General features: G+C 36.1%; 1 protein-coding gene across 1 annotated transcript in view; it reads right to left on the minus strand.

The window, feature by feature from the left end:
• Positions 1-22,739, minus strand: part of ASCC3 (activating signal cointegrator 1 complex subunit 3) — a 261,873-nt gene that overhangs the window by 163,898 nt on the left and 75,236 nt on the right. Inside the window, exon 10 of the mRNA XM_035888780.1 lies at positions 8,350-8,514. Coding sequence (XP_035744673.1) covers positions 8,350-8,514 — 165 coding nt within the window. The remainder of the gene's footprint in view (positions 1-8,349; positions 8,515-22,739) is intronic.

Here is a 22,739-nt window from a genome sequence, read left to right on the forward strand (position 1 = left end):
CCACAAGTAGTAAAAAGAGGTACATTTACCCTAAAAGACAAAATATATCACAACAGTTTTCCCAGTTATTTTATGCTCACATTAAATTCAAACTGTAAATAAAACCCTATATGTCTGCACATCATCATATACATATACAGATTGAGTTTTGTTTATTCTTTTAGTTATACATGGCAATATACAAACAGCAGTGACTAAAATTGTCCTAAACTTAAAAGTTAGAAAAACAAAAATTACTTGAATATGCAACCATAACACATGGATTATTTTTGCATTTTCTCTGTGATTACAATTCAGTTTCAATTGTTTATCTAGTATTCATCTATCCAAGCACTATAGAAACTTTGGTTTTCATAATGGCTTTTAGAATTCTAACACATTTTTACAATAGAGTTCTCTGCATATGTTTTCTAACTACTTTTTTAACTTTCCCTTTAAGAGCAAGATTTAATATGTTTTGCTCTCAGATGCTTCTAAAGAAAATCAGTCTTGAAAGCATGCAGATGCCCTTTGTAAATACAGTCCATTCAAACATTAATATTTTTCATGTGCTGGATCACTTATTATTTGGTCCTACAAGTCCAAATTAGAGATTGTGCCTTCATATACAAGACACTATGAACACAGCCTTTTCCTGAAATAGCAGTAAAAATTACCGAAAAGACACTGGGGATGACAACGTTTTCTGTTTACATTCCCTATCACTGGCTGGTGGCATGCAGCTAAGTGCATTTTCTTCACTACTGGCACACAATCTCAAACATTTTAATCTTCATATGTGTTTAATTATCTCATTAGAAAATATAAGCACCATGTGGACCTTACAAGGCTTTCTTTGGACATCTGAGCTGTTGCAGTATCTGCACATCATGTTCTTTGAAAGCTTTACTATATTTTATTGGTTTGATATTACACTGAGAGTAAGAAATAAAATTGCCGTAACTATATTTAAATGACATATCTAATTAGTATATCTAATTCAGAAGCACTCACGATGGCATGTGGAGAATTGACAGCATGTTCACCATACACGTTCACAGAACGCGATTATCACACCATGAAATTCCATGTATACAGAAAAAATAAACAGAAGATAGTTATCCAGTACTGATTTCCACACTGAAGCATCATCTGCGTTTACACTGTAAATGATAAAGGATCAGGTATGGGAAGTGCCTCTCTAGATTGCAAACTGATCACAGCAGGATCATTTTCTTCCTAATAGGTTTTAAGATTTGCATATCATCTCATTACATTACAGCCACCACTTGAGAGCACACAGAGTATGCACAGAGATACTCTTTTATCTGACTTCTAAAGTTCTTCCTGAACTTTGTGATCTTGGCAGTCTTCCCATTTCCATGTATTAAAATATCACATTCACAGAATGAATTACAATCAAGTTGGAAAGCATATCCCTGATTTTTCGACTCAAGCACAGAATTAAGCGAAGCAGACAAGTTTACATATTCTAATCTTTGAAGAATTGTCCACTGGTTAGAAATTAATCTGATATTCAGATGACCCAGGATTACTTCAACACACCCTCTACAGTCAGACTGTATGCCCTTCAGATGTACACCAAAGACAAAATAGACAGAAAATTAGACACAAGTGTTTCTTAGTTTTTAGTCTAGATGTGCAAGAAAATGAATTCTTAATGTAGATACCTGAGTTCCCTGCTCAACAGTGGTAAGAGTGAATTACTGCATACAGGGATTCACATTAGTTGTTAGTTAGATACCACCCTACCCCAAGAATGCTTCTAAGTCGCAGCCTCTCACACGATCTGTATTTTTCACATTATTCAAAAAAAAGAAAAAGAAAGGAAAAAAAGGAGGAATTCTTAGAACATTTAAAAGAAAAAGAATTAAAGGTGTTTCAAAATTACTAAAAAGGAAGTTTGTTAGAATGTTTCACCAGTATTTATTTGTTTATTGATATCTTGTTTACTGTCTAATGAAAGAATTAAGATGTAAATCAGTCCACAGAGGTCGTAATTTCCTAGTTTTAGGAACAAAAATGGAAAAACCAGTAAAACTGCAAAATCAAAAGTACATAGTAAAAATGCAATTACTAATACTGTTTTGAAGATTCTACATAGGACGTTATCTACAACACAAACACTCTGAACAGAATGCATTTGTTACTAGGCAACCATCTAGTTAAGTAATTTTATAAATGAGTTTTACTCTGCTTCCAATGAACCCTGAAAATACTGTGATCTCAGTCCTCCATTTAGAACATATTTAAAAATCTAGAGGTACTGAAAAATGTAACCATGCAGAAAGCACAAAGCCATATTGTTTTCCCTCAGCTAAATATTAAGCATGCAATACTTTGCCTTGAGAAATGACCTTTTGAATATACCTATTAAGAGATTTCTATGCCCTGAACAGTGCCATGTCAGTTTTTCTTGAATGACAGTATGCCTTTTCATCTTATGCTTACTGTTTCGTTCCCAAACTAAGAAACAAAAAGAAATACAAACCCTTCTACAAATCAGTTTAACTGCTTTACCATATTATGAAAGAACATAAAACATATGGCAATCACTATTACCTTTTAAACTCCATGGATATATCACAAAAATGGAAAAATGTTCACATATCAATAATAAAAAATGACGTGCAGAATGACTTCTTGACATCACTTCCAAGCAAAGTAATAGAAAAGCTTCTGAAGATTAATTCAAATATCTGATACATAACATTTTCCAAACAAATGGAGTTTAGGTTTTGCTTTTTAAGTATGTTGATTTAAAAAAGTCATTTTTACACAACTACAAGGTTGCCAGAAAAGATAACAAGATAGATCTAGACTCTCGTAAGGCATTAGACATACGGCTGCACAGCATACTGTTTAAAAATAACATCACAGAATAGCAAGAAAACATGTATTACATTTATCACAAGCAGATAAACTGACAGATTTTAAAGAGAATGTATAACTGAAAAACAGCAATTACAAAGGGATGCCTCTAATTGCTTTCTAAGCCCGAGTCTATTAAATAATTTTATCCATTATTTGCAGTAAATAAAAAATAACTGCTGACAAGAAGAGCAGGTGATTGGCAGAATTAATATAACTGATGTGTGTGTCAGCCATACAGATAAATCTAGGTTGATGGTCCCATTCAAACTAAATTTCTTTTAATTTAGCTCATTCTAAAACGCCAAAGCTGCAAAACAAGACACTAGTCTCAGGAACCATTCTTATAGCAACTAGTGAATCCTGCAGCAACTGTAAAGAGCTTTGTCTGAGGACTTAATGAACAAACATCTGAATGCAAGCTCCAAAGATAATGTGTTAGCAAATTAAGTACATGCAATTCTTAGAGGTATAAAAAGGACAGCACTGAGTAATAGGAGGAAAATGCTCTAAAAATACCAATCACAAATATAAGAAAGTTCAGCGAGAAAAGCCCCACAACATTTATAATTGGGAACAAAAAAATTATTGTAGAAGTAATTTCAGTAAGTTTGTTTGGTTTATCCTGTAATAGAAGAGGCTGAGAAATTTGATCAACCTATATAAGGAACATCAAAGGGACAAAAGACTAACAGCAGTCACTCAAGATGAGAAGAACCAAATGAAATGCCAATGCCATTATTTACTGATGCATTCTAGTCCTAAAAGATACATATAGGAACTACAGTAGGCTATCCTTAGAAACAAGATATATAGATCTAGTCGATATATAGATAGCTGTTCTTGGGTCATTAGCTATCAGCCTTGCTTTTTTTTAAACTGCTCAATTTTTTTTTAATCAAGAATCAAGCACATAAAAATTCCTTGTTTGATAACAATTAGGCATTTGGCTTTGGGTGAGAAACCTCTGAACTTGTTTGCTTCTGATTTCTAGTAAGGAGGTAAACGAGAGAAATGAAGGGACAGAAAAAAGATGCAGAGGAGATAATAAGGAATTAGAGATTGAAAATGCATCCAGGGCAAGGAAAACTACGTGAAAGCTGAGAGGGAAAAGTTTCTTAAATAAGGTTTCATGAGGAAAGAAAGCTCAGAAAGGAAACATGAGAATTTCCAGGGGAAGGAAAAGAACTCCACCACTGCATGGTCACTGTAGCCAAGGCTGCTGTTGTTCCTCACATCCCCAACGAGCCCCTCCATGTTGGTGAGTATGAGGTACCACAGAGCACCTCTCCTCGTTGACTCCTCTACCACCTGGAGGAGGACGTTCTCATCAATGCACTCCAGGAACCTCCTGGACTGCTTGTCCTGCTGTAGTGTCCCACTCATTATTTAACAACTTTGTTGATCTAATACAAAAACATAAAGCAACTGAAACTTAAATTTGAAGAATGAGACTGTGATGAGAACAACATCTGTGTGTCTAAGATGGGAGCTCTGGTTCCCCAAAATCTGAGAAATCTTTTACTATGGATTGTCTTTTATTTAATTTACCATTCACATAGTTGAGAGAAGGTATTAAAACTCACATACCACTGAAATACAATATTCAGTATGGTTTTTGTGAAAAAACACCCGTAAGCATCGAAGAAGTCATCAAAATCTCTGAATAATTATGACAAAATAATCTGGTGTCCTTTAAAAGCAGTCTTTTTTTTTTCTTTCAAGCTAATAAGCTTAGTAGATATTACAAAAGTGTGGAAAGTTTGATTAAAAAGTTTAAGTATTTCAGCTTTACATCTGCATTATGCTCTAGACTAAAACTTTAAACATCAAAGCTATAAACTGGATTCAAAGAAGTTGTTTGATGTTATACCTACAGTATATAACAGAGCTCGAAGCAATTTTCCCACCAAAATTTTTAGCAAAGTCAATTTAAAACACTTGCAAAAGCATTCTCTAGAATTCGAAAAGTGCATACATGCACGAATATGCTGTTCATTCTGCTGTGAATAAAACTGTCAGCAATTCCAATATATATGCTCCTTGCAGGTTTTAAAAAAGCCTGATTCTAAAAAATGCCATAAGTTAAAACGAACATGTTAAAGTGACTCAGTGGGGGAAAGTACAACCATAATTCATGTATTTAGACGTACAAATTAGGACAGACTGGCTAATGTATCAGGATATTCCTGTTTTGAGAATGTATTTGTATAACTGTATTTGTACAGCATATGAATACAGATCTCAAAACATTCTTTTCTGGCACAGCTGTAGGCCCAAGTAGCTAGTTGAACCCTAATTCTTAAAAAGACACACCCCCCAAATAAAAAAAAATCCATTGTCTGTTTTTCTATTATCCACTGTCTAAGCAAAACCACCCTTACATACTCCAAAAAAACAAGAGAGATGCTTTTTCTGTAAGACAGGACAACAAGCCCTACAAAATGTAAAAGGCACTATTATACATCCTGACCTGCACAGGAATCATGACATTGTCTCATAAGATAGTCTCATATACAAGCTAGGGAAGTATGATCCAGATGAAACTATAGGTACACATCATTATTAGAGTAGCTATTTGTGATTTATTGACATGGCTGAAGTAGTATTCAAAGGAGTTTATCACAGTTCTGTCCTAGAAGCGATACAAGAAATGACTGTTCCAAGTCAGACCAAAAATCCAGCTACTTCTCACAGTGGCCAAAAGGGACAGTACAGAAACTGGGAAAATGTCAGTGATACTTGCCAGCATAGCCCCTGGTTACTACAGCCCCCAGTCTGATCTAGTGACTATTAATCTGCAATGGTTTTTTCTTTGGATTACTTGTCTAATCATTTTCTGAATCCCTCCACTACAAATGACGAGAAACTAGTCAATATTTCTGATGTCTTAAATGAGTATACAAATCAGGCAACTGACTTCAGCAATTACTGCAGTGGTGTAATTGACAATAAGGATATTTTATATTGATGTTGTCGATGTTTGGGTTTTTGTTTGTTTTTTAGGAACTGAACAATTATTCTTACCTCGTGTGCATTAGTACAGGATAAGTATGATGTTGCTACAGATATCAATAAAAATATGTTCTAGAACTACATTCAGAAGGGCTGGAGAGGAGCTTAATGTTTCATACAAAATCATCAAAGTCAGAAGGACATTCTCCAGGGACAGGCTAAATATCCCAAGTTTAGTTCCTGGTCCAGGGACATTTATGAATTTGCATGAAAATGCAGAAAACAGAACTAGTATCATTGACATTTTCCCAATTTCTGTACCGTCCCTTTTGGCCACTGTGAGAAGTAGTTGGATTTTTGGTCTGACTTGGAGCAGTCATTTCTTGTTATCTTTTTTAATCACCAAACAGAAGTTCCAGTAATTTCATAATTAGTTATGGATGTATACTGCAAACTTCATAGAGCTATGCTTGCAGGCTCAGATGCTGGAATATAACATTTCAGTGTAATTTTTAAAACTAACTCTTATTATTTGTTTCTATACTAAAAAGCTAAAACACTTGTACAAAACATCTCCTGTTTCTTTGTCCTCAAGCTCTCTGCAAGGCTTGCAATTCAAAATATTTTTGTCTGGAATTGTTTTCTACTGCATAATTCTAATAGTTTTCTGTTTAATTGTGGGGTTTTTTTTAGTGTATTTTTATGCTGTAGATTTTCCCTCTCTTCAATTACTTTGTTGTAAAGATTCACAGTGGTCTCCAATACTGCCTTTCTTATCAACTTAGAATAAATAAGGTCTTCAGAAAGGTGATGAGACAGTTAATTTCAAGATTTGTGTTTTGTTTTTCTTCCCAACTGCCTCACTTAAGGAAGGGTTGCAAATGAGTAGCTTCAATTATAGATGAATTAAACTCCAACTTGGTATGTAAAGCAAACCTTGAAATCCTAGAAGATTAAAGCACCCTAGAGACCTATTTTTTTAACTGAGTGTTGAAGCAAGATACTGCTATATTACAATAAATGCATTAAAGACAGGATTCAGTACCCAAGACATAATTGCCTCAGATTTTATATTCCTTAAGTTACCTGCACAGGCTTGACAGACACAAAAGGAAAGGATCTATGGCAGATTTGTGTCCAAATGAAGCACAAACAGGATGCCCAACCTGAATAACGTAGGGCAGATAAAATGGCCCTGGATATCTATTTTGGACAGCTGAAGCCTACCTTACAAGTCTCACAAAACTGCATTAAGAAATGAGTGAGTCCTGTGATCTGACATGAAGACAATGGCCATCATGGTCACTGCTAAAAGCTGAGATGCTTTACTTTAAAGAGACCTAAGGAAAACAAGGTAATCAAATCCATTTAGGAAAGAAAATACAATATCAAACTGGTTAAGCTTTAGTGCCCTTGAGGTAGTCTAAACTTTAGAAAGCCCTACTCTCCATTTAAAAAAATAAAAAAAAAAATAAAAAAAAAAAACTTTCCAAGCTTGGCTTCTTCTAAGTAATTATTACTTATGTTGTTCTTTATACAGGAACTTTACTCTTCTGTAGTGGATTACAGCAGACATCCATTTTATTCTGTTCTTAGAGGAGCTGGAATCAGATGATTCAGAGAGCCTTAACAAGGTTAATGTAGCCTTACCAAGAAAAAAAGCGTCTTGAAAGCTAAAAGGCTTTAAACATTTAAAATTCTACAAATAGATCCATAACAATACCAATTGTGTTTATTTTTGTTACAGATTATTTGTATTGACATATTTTTGTTCTGCATGACAAAAAAAGATAAGAATGTCACTCTATCCTCTCCTTACCATTATTTATTTATCCTAATTCCACCCTTTTTATTCATCCCTAAATTACACTTTTTGTTTTTCTTGTAAATGCACATCTCACCATTGAGACCAATCTTATTTATTGCCTAACTCTGAATCCTTTTTTTGTGGAAGATTTAAGAAAAAACTCCACATGTTCATCCTTTTCTCCTTTTGCCGTTTCAATCTTGTATTTAGAAAGTACCACTAAAGCATGGGGGAAAAAAAAGGACCAATTATGCTAAAGTAAAAATTACATAGTATTTTTCTAGCATTGCTGAAAAGTTTTACCTAGATTTAAGACACTACACTTCATTAAAAAAATTTTTTTCTCCTAGGAAAACTGTTAATTAAAAATCAGCATACCTGGTAAGAAAATACTTTCAATTTTCGTTGTTAAAACATTAACCTGTTTACTATTTGTTTAAAAATGTTTCATTTTGCTGTTACTTATACAATAAGTAAATAAATCATAAGCAAAGAAATAGCTCTGTAATAGATTATGCATCCTAGGAATCTGATAGTTGATATACAGAAGAGAAGGTAGAAGACAAAAATTTTTCTTCATTCTTAATACAGAATAGCTAGAAAATAAATCATAAGCTGCCTAAGCATTTTGATTTCATTGTCTAAGCATTTCTCCTTTTACACTGAAATCTATTCTTGACCAAATAAAATTCTTTTGAAGATCTTTTCACTCTTACCTGACGTAAAGTACGTGCTACTATACTTTCAAGTACTGGTCCTCTGTCTTCATGCAACAGATGAACTTCATCAAGAATCAAGAGTTTTACCAGCTGAGAAAGGGCTACATCACCAACACTTTTTCTTGTCACTACATCCCATTTTTCTGGAGTAGTCACGAGCATCTAGTAGAGCAGAAAAAAGAAATATTCAGCATCTACAAATAAAAATCCAGATTCAAATTTATAAAAAACCCAGTATTTTAATATACAGCAGAGTAAATGCATTGTGGAACTTAACAAAGCTATCTTAAGTTTTACCTACTTTATATTGAGGCAGACACAGTTTAGAGCATCTATGCGTGTTGGATGGCCATTAGCAGGATTCAGTATGGAAAACCATATGGAAATATCAGCGAACAACTTCAAGCTACTGTGCATAATTTGTATACATTTTCCACATTAAAATAATTACACAGCTATCCAGAATCAACCCCTTATATAACTGAGTCATATAATGTGTGCGCCCCACTAAAAATTACCTGTGATAAAATATTTCTAACCTTCACTACAGAACAGTAAACACCTAAGACCCCCCCTCATACCTAAGCTTGAGCTGCTAGTTCCCACTTCCCTATGCAATGCTTTCTCCCTAAGGCATACTTTCAAGTTGTACATTTTAATATCTTGATCCTTGCACTGGCAAAATAGATTAAACAACTTCCAGCAGTCCTGGAAAAGCTAACTTCCAGACTTGCATCTGTGGTAACTCACTACTATGGTGCAATTTCTTGTATGCTCTTGCAATGGCTTCTCTTTTTGCATAAATGCCTAAGTAATAGACTATCGAACAGATAAAAGTGAGGCACATTCAATCTCCTAACTGCCAAACAATCATAGTACCCTCCATTCTCCACAATGACAACATACTCAGTAGTCACCTCATGTGACCTTAACACAAGAATCAAGGAAGTAGCATTTCAAAATTGAAAATCAGACATAAAGTGGTCACTCTAAAGAAAGCAACTCACTCTTCCCCCCAAAAAATTCTCAGTAGCTGTTTCAGGTAGAAATAGAAATGCAGATTTCTCATATATTATTCAACAAAAATAATTTCCTATTTAAGTATCAACTGCTATGTATAAAACCCCCATAGAACTGAATCTCATGCACTGAAATTCAGTAGTGACTTGCCTGCAAGTTATGACTATGATTTAAGGGCAATTATTTATTGCCTATTCATAACAAATCTAATGAATCACTATCTGTCAAAGCTTGAGATTTCTGGGACAGGCACAAAGCTTACCTCACAGTCTCATTTCACAAAAAAAAAAAGAAATTAGAACTATTAAAATAAATGTTACTCTCTAACTTTGCAGTTGAAAACCACTCAGAAAATAAAAAGGAAAATTCAGACTCTGTTGCTTCACAGGCCCCAATATAAAAGTTTAGAAATTGGCAAATCTTGTTCAGGTGGTATCTAGAACAACATGAATGCTTTAATGAGTAAAAGACGGGGACTGTTTGTTCACCTTGACCGAAATAAAACATTTTTAAAATTCAACTACCAGTGACTGAAAGATACTAAGAATTGGCAAAATGGGGAAACTTCTAACAGCTTTCATAAAGAGTCATGATAGTAAAAGAAAACACAGCTCAGTGATCATAAACCTGTAAGTGGTTTATGTTTATAAAGAACCTTGTCAACTTGTGTCAGGATCTAGAGAGCAGGACACTTGTTTTCTAAAATTCTACTGACATTGACCAAATTCCAGTCAACAATCTCAAATTACCTTATCCTCTAAGAGGATAAATAAAAGAAGTGTTAGATGAGCAAACTAGCTTTATGATAGAGCTAAAAGCTCTATCTATGAAATAGGGATTCTAAATTGCAAGAACTTCCTACTTCTATCAGAATGACTTTATTTGACAAAGTATTTTTAACTAAATTGCCAACTTTTCCCCCACAAATATGTGGGGTAGTTTCTTCTGACAGATTTTGATTCCAAGGTTATTTTAATACAAATTTTAGTATCAAGGCCTTTGACTCTTAAAGCAATATTACATTCATATTTTTCCTCTCAACAAATATTTTTCTGTAATTCTACTTAGAGAAGAAACGAACAAACAGTAATAAATACATTTTAAGATTTAGTATTTGATGAATCCATGCTTCACAGAACAAATAAGAATTGAGACTACAGTCAGACAGGAAAACATGAATCTGGCCCCTATCAGTTCCTTCATAAATTAAAATATTTTACAATTGGGCTTTCTCTTAGCTTTCCATGTTAAGAAATAAGACACTAAACACACAATTCAACCTTATAGATGATAATGCTTCTACAGCAAATATAATACTAGTAAGTTCCTACAAAAGCTTACACACACACAAATTGTTTTCATCTTGTCAGTATTTGCTATATTCTAAGCAGCCATGGGAGAATACTAAAAAACCCATAAATTAAAAAAGTTGACCAGATACTCTCAGTATCCGATCTCAAATTTGACCAGATAATGTAAATCCAACAGAACATGTGATTCATGTAATTTTCTTCTCAACCAAAATCTTAGCTGTGAGAACACAATGTACAAATAAGAAAAATTAAGATTGCTGCACTAGATCCCAGACTGACCAAAAAAAAAGAAAATATCAAGACAGGTTAGGCAGCCTCCAAATGTGGTGCTGTGTGGTATACAAATGGTACACATTAACGTTAGTACCAAAACCAATGTCTTATCACAGAAATTATACAATGGACATGCTAAAAACACTGGGTAATTACGAATAATGCCTCAAGGCCCTGGCTAAGAAAAGCAGACACTGACAGCTAGCAAAAACTTGCAACACTTATGAAAATTGCTACTGTAAATTTGAGCAAGAGCATTTCTCCCAATCTGAACATTCAACTACCTCACGTACCATCAGCATAACATTAACAGCTTTTAGAAAGAAATCCCTTTGCTGCCTCAACATTTTTGAACCCCAGCTTGACAGATTTCATAGTTACAGAATCAAAGAGTGGTTGAGGTTGGCGGGGACCTCTGAAGGTCATCTTGCACAACTTCCCTGTTCAAACTGGGTTACCTAGAGCTAGTTGCCCAGGAAAATGTTGAGACAGATTTTGAGTATCACCAAGTATGGAAACTCCACCACCTCCGTGGGCAACCTGTGCCAGTGCTCAGTCACCCTCACAGTAAAAAAGTGTTTCCTGACGTTCAGACATGACCTCCTGTGTTTCAGTTTGTGCCCACTGCCTCTTGTCCTGCCACTGGGCATCACTGGAAAGAGCCTGACTCTGTCCTCTTCGCACCCTCCCCTCAGATATTTATACACGTTGATGAGATCCCCCCTAAGCCTTCTCTTCTCCAGGCTGAACAGTCCTAGCTTTCTCAGCCTTTCCCCACATGAGATGCTCCAGTCCCTTCACCATCTTTGTGGCCCTTCAGTGGCCTCTCTCCAGTATGTCCATGTCTCTCTTCTCCTGGGGAGCCCAGAACTGAACACAGGACTCCAGGTGTGGCCTCGGAAGTGCTGAGTAGAGGGGGAGAATCACCTCCCACGACCTGCTGGCAACACTTTGTCTAATGCAGCAAGGGCACATTGTTGGCTCATCTTCAACTTGGGGTCCACCACGACACCCAGGTCCTTTTCTGCCAAGCTGGTATCCAGCTGGTCAGCCCTCAGCATATATTGGTGCATGAGCTTTTTCCTCCCCAGGGGCAAGGCACTGCACTTCTTGTTGAACTTTATGAGGTTCCTGTCAGCAAATTTCTCTAGTCTGTCGAGGTTCCTCTGGATGACAGCACAGTCCTCTGGTGTATCAGCCACTCCTCTCAGTTTGGTGTCATCAGCAAACTTACTGAGGGTACACTCTGCCTCATTGTGCAGATCATTAATAAAGATGCTGAACAAGACTGGACCCAACATTGACCCATAGGGTACACCACTAGTTACTGGCCTCCAACTAGACCTTGCACCACGGATCACTACCCTCTGGGCAAAGCCATTCAGCCAGATGTCAATCTACCTCACTGTCTGCTCAGTCAGCCCATACATCAACAGCTTCTTTATGATGATCTTATGGAAGATAGCGTCAAAGGTGTTACTGAAGTCTAGGTTGCCTACATCCACTGCTCTCCCCTCAGCTGCCTGGCCAATCACAGAGATCTATCATGCTGGTCAAGCATAACTTCCCCCTGGTGAAGCCAAGCTGATTACTCATTATATGATTTTCTTGTCTTTCATGCACCTCGAAAATATTTCCAGGTGTGCCTGACTAGCCTGGCATTCCCCGGGTCCTAAAGTTCTTGACCTTGTTGAAGACAGAAGTTTGCTTTCCTCCAGTCTTCAGTCACTTCTCCCAGTTACCATGATCTATCAAAGATTATCAGGAGTGACATCACAATGACATCAGCCAGCTCTCTCAGCACTTGTGGATGCATCCCATCAGAGCCCGTGGACATATGTATGCCCAGTTTGCTTAAGTATTTCCTGACCTGATCCTCTTCCACCAAGGTTAGACTTGCTCCAGACTTTCTCCCTAGTTGCTGGGATCTGGGATTCCTGAAGGCTGGCCTTGCTAGTAAAGACTGAGGCAAAGGAAGCATTCAGTACCTCAGCCTTTTCCATGTCCTGTGTAACCATGTGCCCTGTCTCATTCAGCAATGGGCCCACATTTTCCTTAGTCTTCCTCTTGTTGTCTGTCTTGTTGTCTTTGACATCCCTGATGAGATTCAACTCCATTTGGACTTTAGCTTTCCTAACTTCATCCCTGGGTACTCAGACAATGTCTCTATATTCCTCCCAGGTCACCTGTCCTTGCTTCCACCATCTGTACGCTTCTTCTTTGTGTTTGAGTTTGGCCAGCAGCAACTTGTTCATCCATGCAGGCCTCCTGGCATTTTTGGCTCACTTCCTATTCATTGGGATGGGCTGCTCTTGAGCTTGGAGATGATCCTTGAATATTATCCAGCTTTCTTGGGCTCCTCTTCCTGCCAGGGACTCTTCCAAGCAGACCTCTGAAGAGGCCAGAGTCTGCTCTCCTAAAGTCCAGGGTTGTGAGCTTGGCTTTTGCCCTGTCCCTTCCTATCAGGATCCCGAACTCCACCATCCCATGGTCACTGCAGCCAAGGCTGCCGTTCTTCACATGACCAACGAGCCCCTCCTTGTCAGTGAGTATGAGGTACAGCAGAGCACCTCTCCTCATTGGTTCCCCTACCACCCAGAGGAGGATGTTCTCATCAATGCACTCCAGGAACCTGTGTTTCTTTCAAAATATTAGAAAAAAAAAAGTATCTTACAAAACATATGCATGTATGAATATTTTTTCCTTCACCTGATCTCCACAAGATATACCATGATATTATTTATTCCACTCAGAGAAATATTTTTCCCTGCCCTGCCTCACAATATTGTTCCAGTCCAACTGTTTTACTACTAGAATGTATCAGTCTTTACTAATCACCGAGAATTAATCCTGAAGAAACTTTATGATATTACAGAAAAAAGATGCTCCTGTCCTGCAATACTTAAAACTTAACACAGGAAAGACTCACTGAGTCACAAATATCACTGAGAGAGTGGTGTTGTGTGTAGGGTGTTTCTATGTTTTGTTAAAATATTACTGGGTGTATTTTGTTGGCAAATACAGATTTTTCAAATGCTTGTACTCCTACATAATAGTAGGTGTAAAAATGTATGACCATAAGTTATGAACTGAATTGTAACACTACTACAGATGCAACTGTTACCACTTTAAAATGAGCCATGTCAACCAGAAAAAATTAGCAGCTGCACTTCCACAGAACATTAATTAGCAAACAGTGAGGAAATGTATTTAGCAATGCATATTAAGACTTTAAGGTGTGAAATACTACAAATGCAAGCTACTTAGCTAATTTGCTAAATCTAAATTGGCAATGTTAGACTGCAGTCTTTTTTTTTTAAAGTCAGTCATGTCATCAGGATATATATTTAAAATGGTATCATTAATTCTTTTGGTTCTGGGTGATGACTATTCATTATAATGGTCTTTTACTTTGATCTTAATTTAAAACAGCAATGTTACTCAAAGTAAGGACCTGAATTAAAAGCTATACTTGATATACTGTCTCATTTTGTAAGACCAGAGATCTCCAGAGAATGTTATGCCAGAAAATGATTGGTTATTATATTTATTTTGCAGATAGAAATTACAGTTGAGAAACAAATTCCTCCAAAAAAATCCAAACAAATCAGCTTTGCAGCCTTAAACCATAAATCGAATTCAAATATAAAAAGTGGTAATTAAAAACATCAGCTAAAAGAAAATGTTGACTATCAGCAAATGTTAACAAAGCTACATATTTTTTTTTCAATTAAAGCAATAAACAAAGCAGCATTATGATCCATCTCATAATTAGCTTTAAATGCAGTAGTGGCATTTTTTTAATAATTAATTTTCAGAGACAACGTATTTTATCCACAAAGTTATAAACTCAGAACTCAGATTCAGCAAAAGGATTCTGCTTTCTGTTTGGGGGCAAGAGAAGGACACAGTAACCAAGTCTTGAAACATCGTTTTAATATTTTCTTTTTTTACTTTGACTTATCAGCACCCTGAGAAGCGTGTTCATTTATATTGCTATTTCACCACTTCACCTCTTTCAGTATTGAAATAGCTAGAAAATAAAGTGTCACATTTGCTTAATGAACTGCAACTCATGCAAGACATTTCAATCTGTTTTTTGTATTAGGGTACGGCTGAATAGAAATGGGTTAACTGTCAATATTTTTACTGTCAACTTAAATTTCTCTCTGCACATACAATTCCCCTTTTCCAATGCTTTTTGGATTATCATTAGTAACTATTCCACACTGTCTTTTTCTACCAGGGAAAACATAGGCTTGTCACAAAGAGTCTTCTGTCTTAGGTGAGGACTACCGATCAATGTGACTGTTAACAGTTTAAGAAAGAAAATACATCTTTCAACCCCACATGATTTCATTTAGCTTTGGGGCTTTTTAACATATCCCTACATTACTTTACATAATGTTCAGGTAAGAACTCAAACAAAAAAGTCACTTCGCTTTGAAAAATGAAGTCAAAAGGGACGATACTAACTGATAATTTCAATGTCAAGTGACAGAATTGAGTGACTGTGAAAATGCATTTTTCTATAATTGCAAGATTTGCTATTTTTGTCCGTTTCTCTTCAGAGGCCTTCGAAGACTTCATGGCAAGAAGTTACGTTTTCACCATAGTTTCACAAGATCAACACGTTGAAAAATACTGGGGTGTGTTGTTGTTTGGGGTTTTTCTTAAGCTGAAAAAGCTTATGGTCTCACCAAAATCAAACAATCTTCCATTAACTTCTGAGAGTTCAACTTTAATTTCTAGCAGTTGGCATAGCCTGCAGGTTTACCTTTTCAACAGCTCTCTTGCAATCCTTTAAATTTGTTTGCTGCTTTAAGTTCTAGCACGTGACTAGTATCTGATTTCTACCTGAATAATTTGTGCACACACTCTGAGGCTAGTAAAACTATACTAATCCCCTGAAATTCTCACTCCCACAGGTCCAATCCACATATGAAAACAACTCAGAACAAACTACATAAAATATTTAGTTATAACACCCAATACTACAACATTCTCTGCTTTTAAGTTCTTCAAGACCATTTTCAAGAACCATTTTCCTCCCTTTAGCCACTTCAGCCTCCAAATACATCTGCCAGTTATCTGACCTTTTGTCCCTTTCACACACACAACAATAATCAAAACTCAGACATCCTCCACCCCCCATCCCCGATAACTTCCTGATTTCTATGATTTCCAGAAAACAATTAGAAAAGACCTAGGTCATTCTTCTTTTCTGCCAGATATTATCAAACTAAAATGTGTAAAGAACTGGTTGACTCAGGTTAAACATCAACTGGGATGATAGGATAAAGGGACTGGTGTTCCATTTTTGTTTTAAACAACACATCATTCTCATTACAAAAAAGAGGGAGAACAGTTGGTTGTGAGTCATTAGGTTAGTAAATTAAATTCTCCCTGCCCCGTTATCTTAAAAGTGGATTCTCAAACAGTCAATCTTGCATCTGTTCAAACCTTTCTGGAAGGTAAGGCATCATTAGTAAAGTAGGCATGCATGGCAAAATTTTAAACGTTGTCATTTTAGGTTTTTGTTTTATCAGACCTGATAACAACCTACATTTTGGGACTGATAACAGGTTTATATAAGTTTGCATACTGTGACTGAGTAAACACCCTACAAGCCAAATCATACTTTTGGCAAATTCTCTTCAAACAGAGTTTTAGAAGTTTTTATTCCTGATGCACATGATAAAATAGAATTCAACTATTATCTAAATACAAGACTCTCGAATGAATTAATGAACTGATTACAAAGGAAAGACACTGTTAAATTTCTTATAGCAGAGCTTTTATGGACATTCCTGAGAATAAAAATGAAACATTCCCAACAAACAGCAGGAACAGAAGACTGAAAACTCGCCTCCTGTAATCAGCCCCATTCAGAAAGTAGATCTTGCTGCCAGTGAGCTGTTCAGTAAAGTAATCTTTACAAAATGAATATGAGTAAAGACTTTTGCGGAACTACAAAACTGGTAGCAACCATTAGATTTTAAGTCCAAATAAAGAATTGCCAATCTTAAAGGCACTAGAATTAGCCAGTAAAACAATCCCAGAGGACTAACCTGAACGGAATTGATGAATTAAAAGCTCTGAACAGAAAGTAATAAGGATGGCAAAAGGACTACAAAATTCTGAAGGACCAAAACAGAGGATGCACAAAACAAAATCTTTCGAGAAAATCTCTTGCAGCTGCACAGATAGGGCACTTGCTGCACCTCCCAAACACTTCACTCATCTTTAGCTCAGCATTCACTTCCATGTTTTAATCTTCCTGCTACTGTGTTCACAAATGAGTTATGAGCAGTAATTCTTTATGTAGAGTGTTTCCCAGAATCATGGTAATGTAAAATGCTTGATTTTTTTATTTTTTAGTAGGCTCAAGCAAATATTAGGCCAAGACCTGTTAGATGGCAAGCTGGTATGCAACTGCATGTAGAAGTTTTCATAAAAGGTGGGGAAAACATCTTTTGGGGGAATTTTTCAGAGAAGCAGCAAATGCCTGTCATCAGGAATAACAACATCTATCAACAGTGGTCAATTTTACCATTTAGCCATGACCATTACTTAAAAGAACCAATCATACAACAGACTTCATTCTCATCTAGGCAGGAACAGATAATTACTCCACTATGGCAAACAAAATTTTTCTACAACACACCTATAGCTCACCAGAGATTCCATAAAATCATCATCCTGTAGGGCTATAAGAACCTTACTACACAGGTTCTTATACTGCACTGATAAATGCAGTATGCAAGTCCTTTCTAGTAAGGCATTATATCAATATTCTCCACCATTTGTTTACCCTCATGCCCTGCACATGAGCACACAGTATTTTAATATGTGGTTTCGTAGCTTTCTATAGCATAAAAGGTAGAAAAGTACATTGTACTTAGATTGGAGAGTGTTGATGTTTTGTGTATAAGCACAATTCCAAAAATAAGCCTGCACACTGACATACTGTAAGCAGAGCAGTAGTAAGTAGTAAGAACTAACCTGTAGTTTCAACACCTTTCCTTAACATAGGATGTAAATATGTATGCCAGTGTTGTATCAGAATTATGAATATACATACAATGGTACACACACATACTTTCAAACATTTGATCTGTAAGTTTGAATTCATATTATTGTATATACTGGCAATTAATATCTATCAGTCTTTCAAGAAAGAAGCAGTAGAATAAGCTCAGGGTTATAATGACTAAATCCAGAGGCCTCCACATGAGGAAAATACCGTGGATGTCAAATGATAACAATAATAAATCTTGTTTGTTAGAAGTTTCTGAAATTTGAATTCTGAAATTACCTTCCCACAGCTGCATCAAGATCCACAAACATTTCATGACCATATGTCATTGCACCCCTGCAGCACAACAGAGATATTTTCATATTTTACATACCTAAATGAAAGTACTAATTTCTCTTTGCTTTGAAATCATTAGAATAGCTGCTAAATAAACAGCAAATACTCCATTTATGTTATCTTCCTCTGTGAAGTTCACAATACTGTTTCTCAAAGCATTGATTAAATCAACAAGAAATACACATTTCCACTGTAATTTCTTTCTTTATTTACTTTACTCTCTTAACAGCCATTTATTTTTCATTTTGCATTAACATTACTTGCTATTAAAGTAACCCTCTTACTATTTCATTACCCTTAGGAAAGGAAAAAGAAAACCAAATCTTATTATAAAAAACACCTGATGCCTGTGGCTATGTGGGCATCTGTCCTATGACCAGCAATGCTGGAGTTACTCATTTTGTTGTTAGCATAAAAAAAAGTCTGAGTGAAGATACCACAGCCAAAACTAAGGAAAGGTAAAGAGACTGAAGCAGCCTAGAAATAAGTGAACTATATATTCTCCATTGGAAAATGCATGTTAAGATATTTCAGAAATTTGTCTTTTAGCAACATAAAACAATGATTAGATATGACTAGAAATGATTTCATCATTTTCAGATTAAAAAGAATTCTTTTACTGAAATAAAGGTGATGAAATAAAACATCATTCTAAGTACGGGAACTCGGTAAACTTACAAAAAGTTGTGTTTTCTGAAGAGCCTTGATGATGCTGGAGGAGAAACAATTTTAAAGCCTATTTCATTTGGATGTACAGTTAAAAAAAAAGCACAGTTCATGTACAAAATACAAGCTCTAAGGATCTAAAAGCTTTGGAAAGAATGGAACCAGTCTCTTCCTATGTTAGTGCCTGTAGCAAGATTGTCTCCACCACAGTGATTCATCACGGATGGATAGCAATAAAGGATTCTGGTCTAGCCCCTGCTGCTTTCTTGTCAATATTCACAGACACTCTCTCAAAGATCTACTTCTGTAGATTTCAATTAATATAACTTCCTCGTCTTTATTGTTGTCACCTTGCTATTGGTCTTCTCTCTTCTTCTCCCACTCCTTTACACACATCTATAATTTCCCCTTACCATACTTGAAAACTGCATTTAAGAATATGTGGCTAATCCTAGAGGAAGCTTTGCTCAGTCACAGCCAGCACTCCTCATCTTCTGACAGCTTTCTGGCAAAGGGGCACAGGCAGCCTACACAGTTTACTCTATTCATGCTATAACTATTTATCTTGGTGCTTTGTTCTGGCAGCAAATCCACCACAAGAGCTTTACTTCTGCAGAAATGGAGACACAGAAAACTGCACACAACTACACACATCCACCCAGAGCACCCTCTCATTGGAATGCAGCATATTCTGCAATTCTAGAGGGAGAGCTGCTATGCTGGGGCTTTGTACAATTTGGAAATATTTCCCTTCTAATCAGTGATGCTTTGGAGCTTCTCACAAATTTTAATATTAGATACCTGATAGCACACCCCATGAGGGACACTTTACCACTTTGGCACTCTCTGAGGTAAAGCTTCATCAAAACACGTTACATGAGCAGCAGTCTGCAAGTCACTTTCCTAATGCTGTTTTTATTCCTCTTTTTATTGCACTCTTACTCTGCATGATTTATTCAAGCATTTCAAAAAACCTCATGTGAGCAGGAGCTCAGGCAGGGAGTGGAATAAACATATAGAAAGTAAAACAGAGGGCAGCAATTCAAAAGAAGAATTTGAGGTAGGAAGGTAGGAAGTAATAAATAATCAATACAAATATTTTGTACTTCATAAATCAGAGACAACCATCTGATGCTGTGTTTTACATAGTTAAAACAGAATTATATCTCCAGTAAAGCAGATTCCTTACAATACAAAGATACACAGATGAACAGTATGCCCACCCAGCTGCACAGATGATGTTGTATCAAATCTTAACGTGTCTTTGTGGTCTAAAGTAAAGGCAATACAGGATCACACACACACACAAAACTAACATCTTCAAAACATTCAATAGTAAGACTATGCTGACAAAAAGTATCTATGTAAAAGATTGAATTTTCATATTAGAAAGACTTACAGAAGTGCATTATATTGATGCGTACTACCAGCAATTAGTAAACCACCAAAGCTAACACCAAAACCCCATCAACAATAGGTCTAGAAATCAACAAGGGAACAACAAAAATTGTAACAGCTGCCACTCAGAACTCGTTCAAATGGAAAACGAATTTTTAACTGAAGAAATGTAACTTTTTTTTATTTTATAACTTAATCCTAGGAACTCATGATGATTTAGATCCTTTACAGAACCCAGCTAGTCCACCTAATAAAAAGGCAACCGATTCACAGTGTATCGGCACACCGCCTTAGCAGAGCAAAATACTTATGACACATCTGACATGTACTGTTGGACTGATTTTTTTCAATATTGTTCTATTTGTTGCATGCTCAGTTTCACAGTTATGACTAACAGATTTAAGTTTGTAGGTTAAAATTTATAATTTTATGCTTTCAGCACAGTCCTGGATGTCCCAGCGATTACAAAATGCTACTTTTAAACCTCAGTACAACAGACTCTGTCGAAGTCAAAATAAACTGGAATCAAACCCAGTACAACCAGTCAGGCTGATGAATCGGATAGAAGAATTTCTTTTTGCTGCAGCTGTGAAAGCATTGAAGTTTTTTATATTCTTACTAAAAGAATATAAAGCTTGAATGTGGAGCAGTTACATTAATCTGAGGAGAAACTATGGCAAGCAATATACATTAGGATCACAATAGCTGTACTGAGAAGTAATATGATAAGAGCACCTGCTCTCTGTACTTTTTTTCTAGGAAAAAACAGTCTGTTTAGAGTCAGTACAAACCTTATTTTAACAACCATAGTGAAGAAGAACAGCTTGCGCGCCTTGTGAAATTTAGCTCTTATATTGTAAAACATATAATTAGCCACTCAGCCGTCAAGCTTAAATAATGATCTAAATGTTTTAAAGGAGTTTGATCCAAAACATTACCCTCTTTTCCTCTTTGCTGTTAATCAGTTCACTAATTACACTTATACTAACCTCCGATATACTACTGTCAGGTCTGATTGATGCCAATAGCTCCCTTAATCAGATCTGACAACTTTCAGCAAGTGCCTGTCTCTTGAGACACTGCATCCAGCCTGCCTATTTTCAAGTCTTCCCAGTGTTATTTTGCATTTTCTTCTCCCCTAGCCCCTTTTTCATACAGAACACAGATACAGTAGAATAACAACAAAACATGAGTGTAGGGTTTATTTATGTATGTTTTTAAATAACATTAGAGCAATATTTGGGCTAAAGTTGATAGTTTGTGGATAAGAATTTACAAGGAAAAACTAAGTACAAGAACATTCTTTGGAAATGCATTGACATTTCTGAGAAACCCAATATTGTTTCTTGGTTGTTTGTTTCCTTTTTCTTTTTTCTCTCAAAGCTGCAATGAAAAGGGTTTCAAAGTCATTCCTCTTCTGCAGGCAAACTTTAGGCTTGCATTGCACAACTTTTGGAGACAAAGATAAAAGATGGCCTCAGCTACCAATTTTTTCAACTATTTATACTGGCACGCTTTTAAGGGTCATCACAATGGTCCCGCATCTCTCATTAATTGTAAATATAAAAAGTTCAGAGTAACTTTTATTGGCATAATTATAGCCTTTTATTTATTTCTTTATTTTTATGTTAAGATTAGCCAGAGTAGTGGGAGAGAGAGTCTGTGCTCCTTGTCCTGGTACTTGGAAAAAAGATCCGTGATCTTTTCTGATACCTATTCTCTACAACACAGAGGCAACTTTTTCTCTAAAAGTGGGGAACTATTTAAGAAGCAGTTGCTCTTGATCAGTTTTTTCCCCCCTTTGTTCTGCTGCTGTTCCTGTAAAGCATTACCCCAAGACATGGATTACCCCAATATTACGTGAAAAAAAGACAAGGTTGCAGCAGTGACATTTTGTTACAAATAAGCTTTTTAACACACCTTTACTCAACAGTTTTATTTTCTTTCACAGATTTGATTGCAAGAGGAAGCAAGTCATGGGGATTTTTTGTCTCAAACCAGGGTTTTTTTTTGAGAATCGATGCAAATCACTGACTCAGAGGCAGACTCCGTGTAAGATGAAGAAAGGTTTCTTGGTTCAGCTGAGATGCTGATGTTAAACAGATATTGCATTAAAAGCCAATTTTGCGACACCTGTTCACGAATCAACAACCCAAACATCAATTCACTTGCTTTCATGCAAATGTGATTTCATGAAATTTGCTTTCAAATCTACACTCCAGAGAAAATTATGTATGCTAATATTAACGATAACTGGTGTTGAAGGTGATTCCAACAGACCGACAATATGATTGTAAGATTTACACTCTCCAGTTATATTAACTAAAAACTAGCACACCCTT

The sequence above is a fragment of the Egretta garzetta genome, unplaced genomic scaffold, assembly GCF_000687185.1.
Source record: "Egretta garzetta isolate BGI_Z169 unplaced genomic scaffold, ASM68718v1 scaffold231, whole genome shotgun sequence".
NCBI classification, from domain to species: domain Eukaryota; kingdom Metazoa; phylum Chordata; class Aves; order Pelecaniformes; family Ardeidae; genus Egretta; species Egretta garzetta.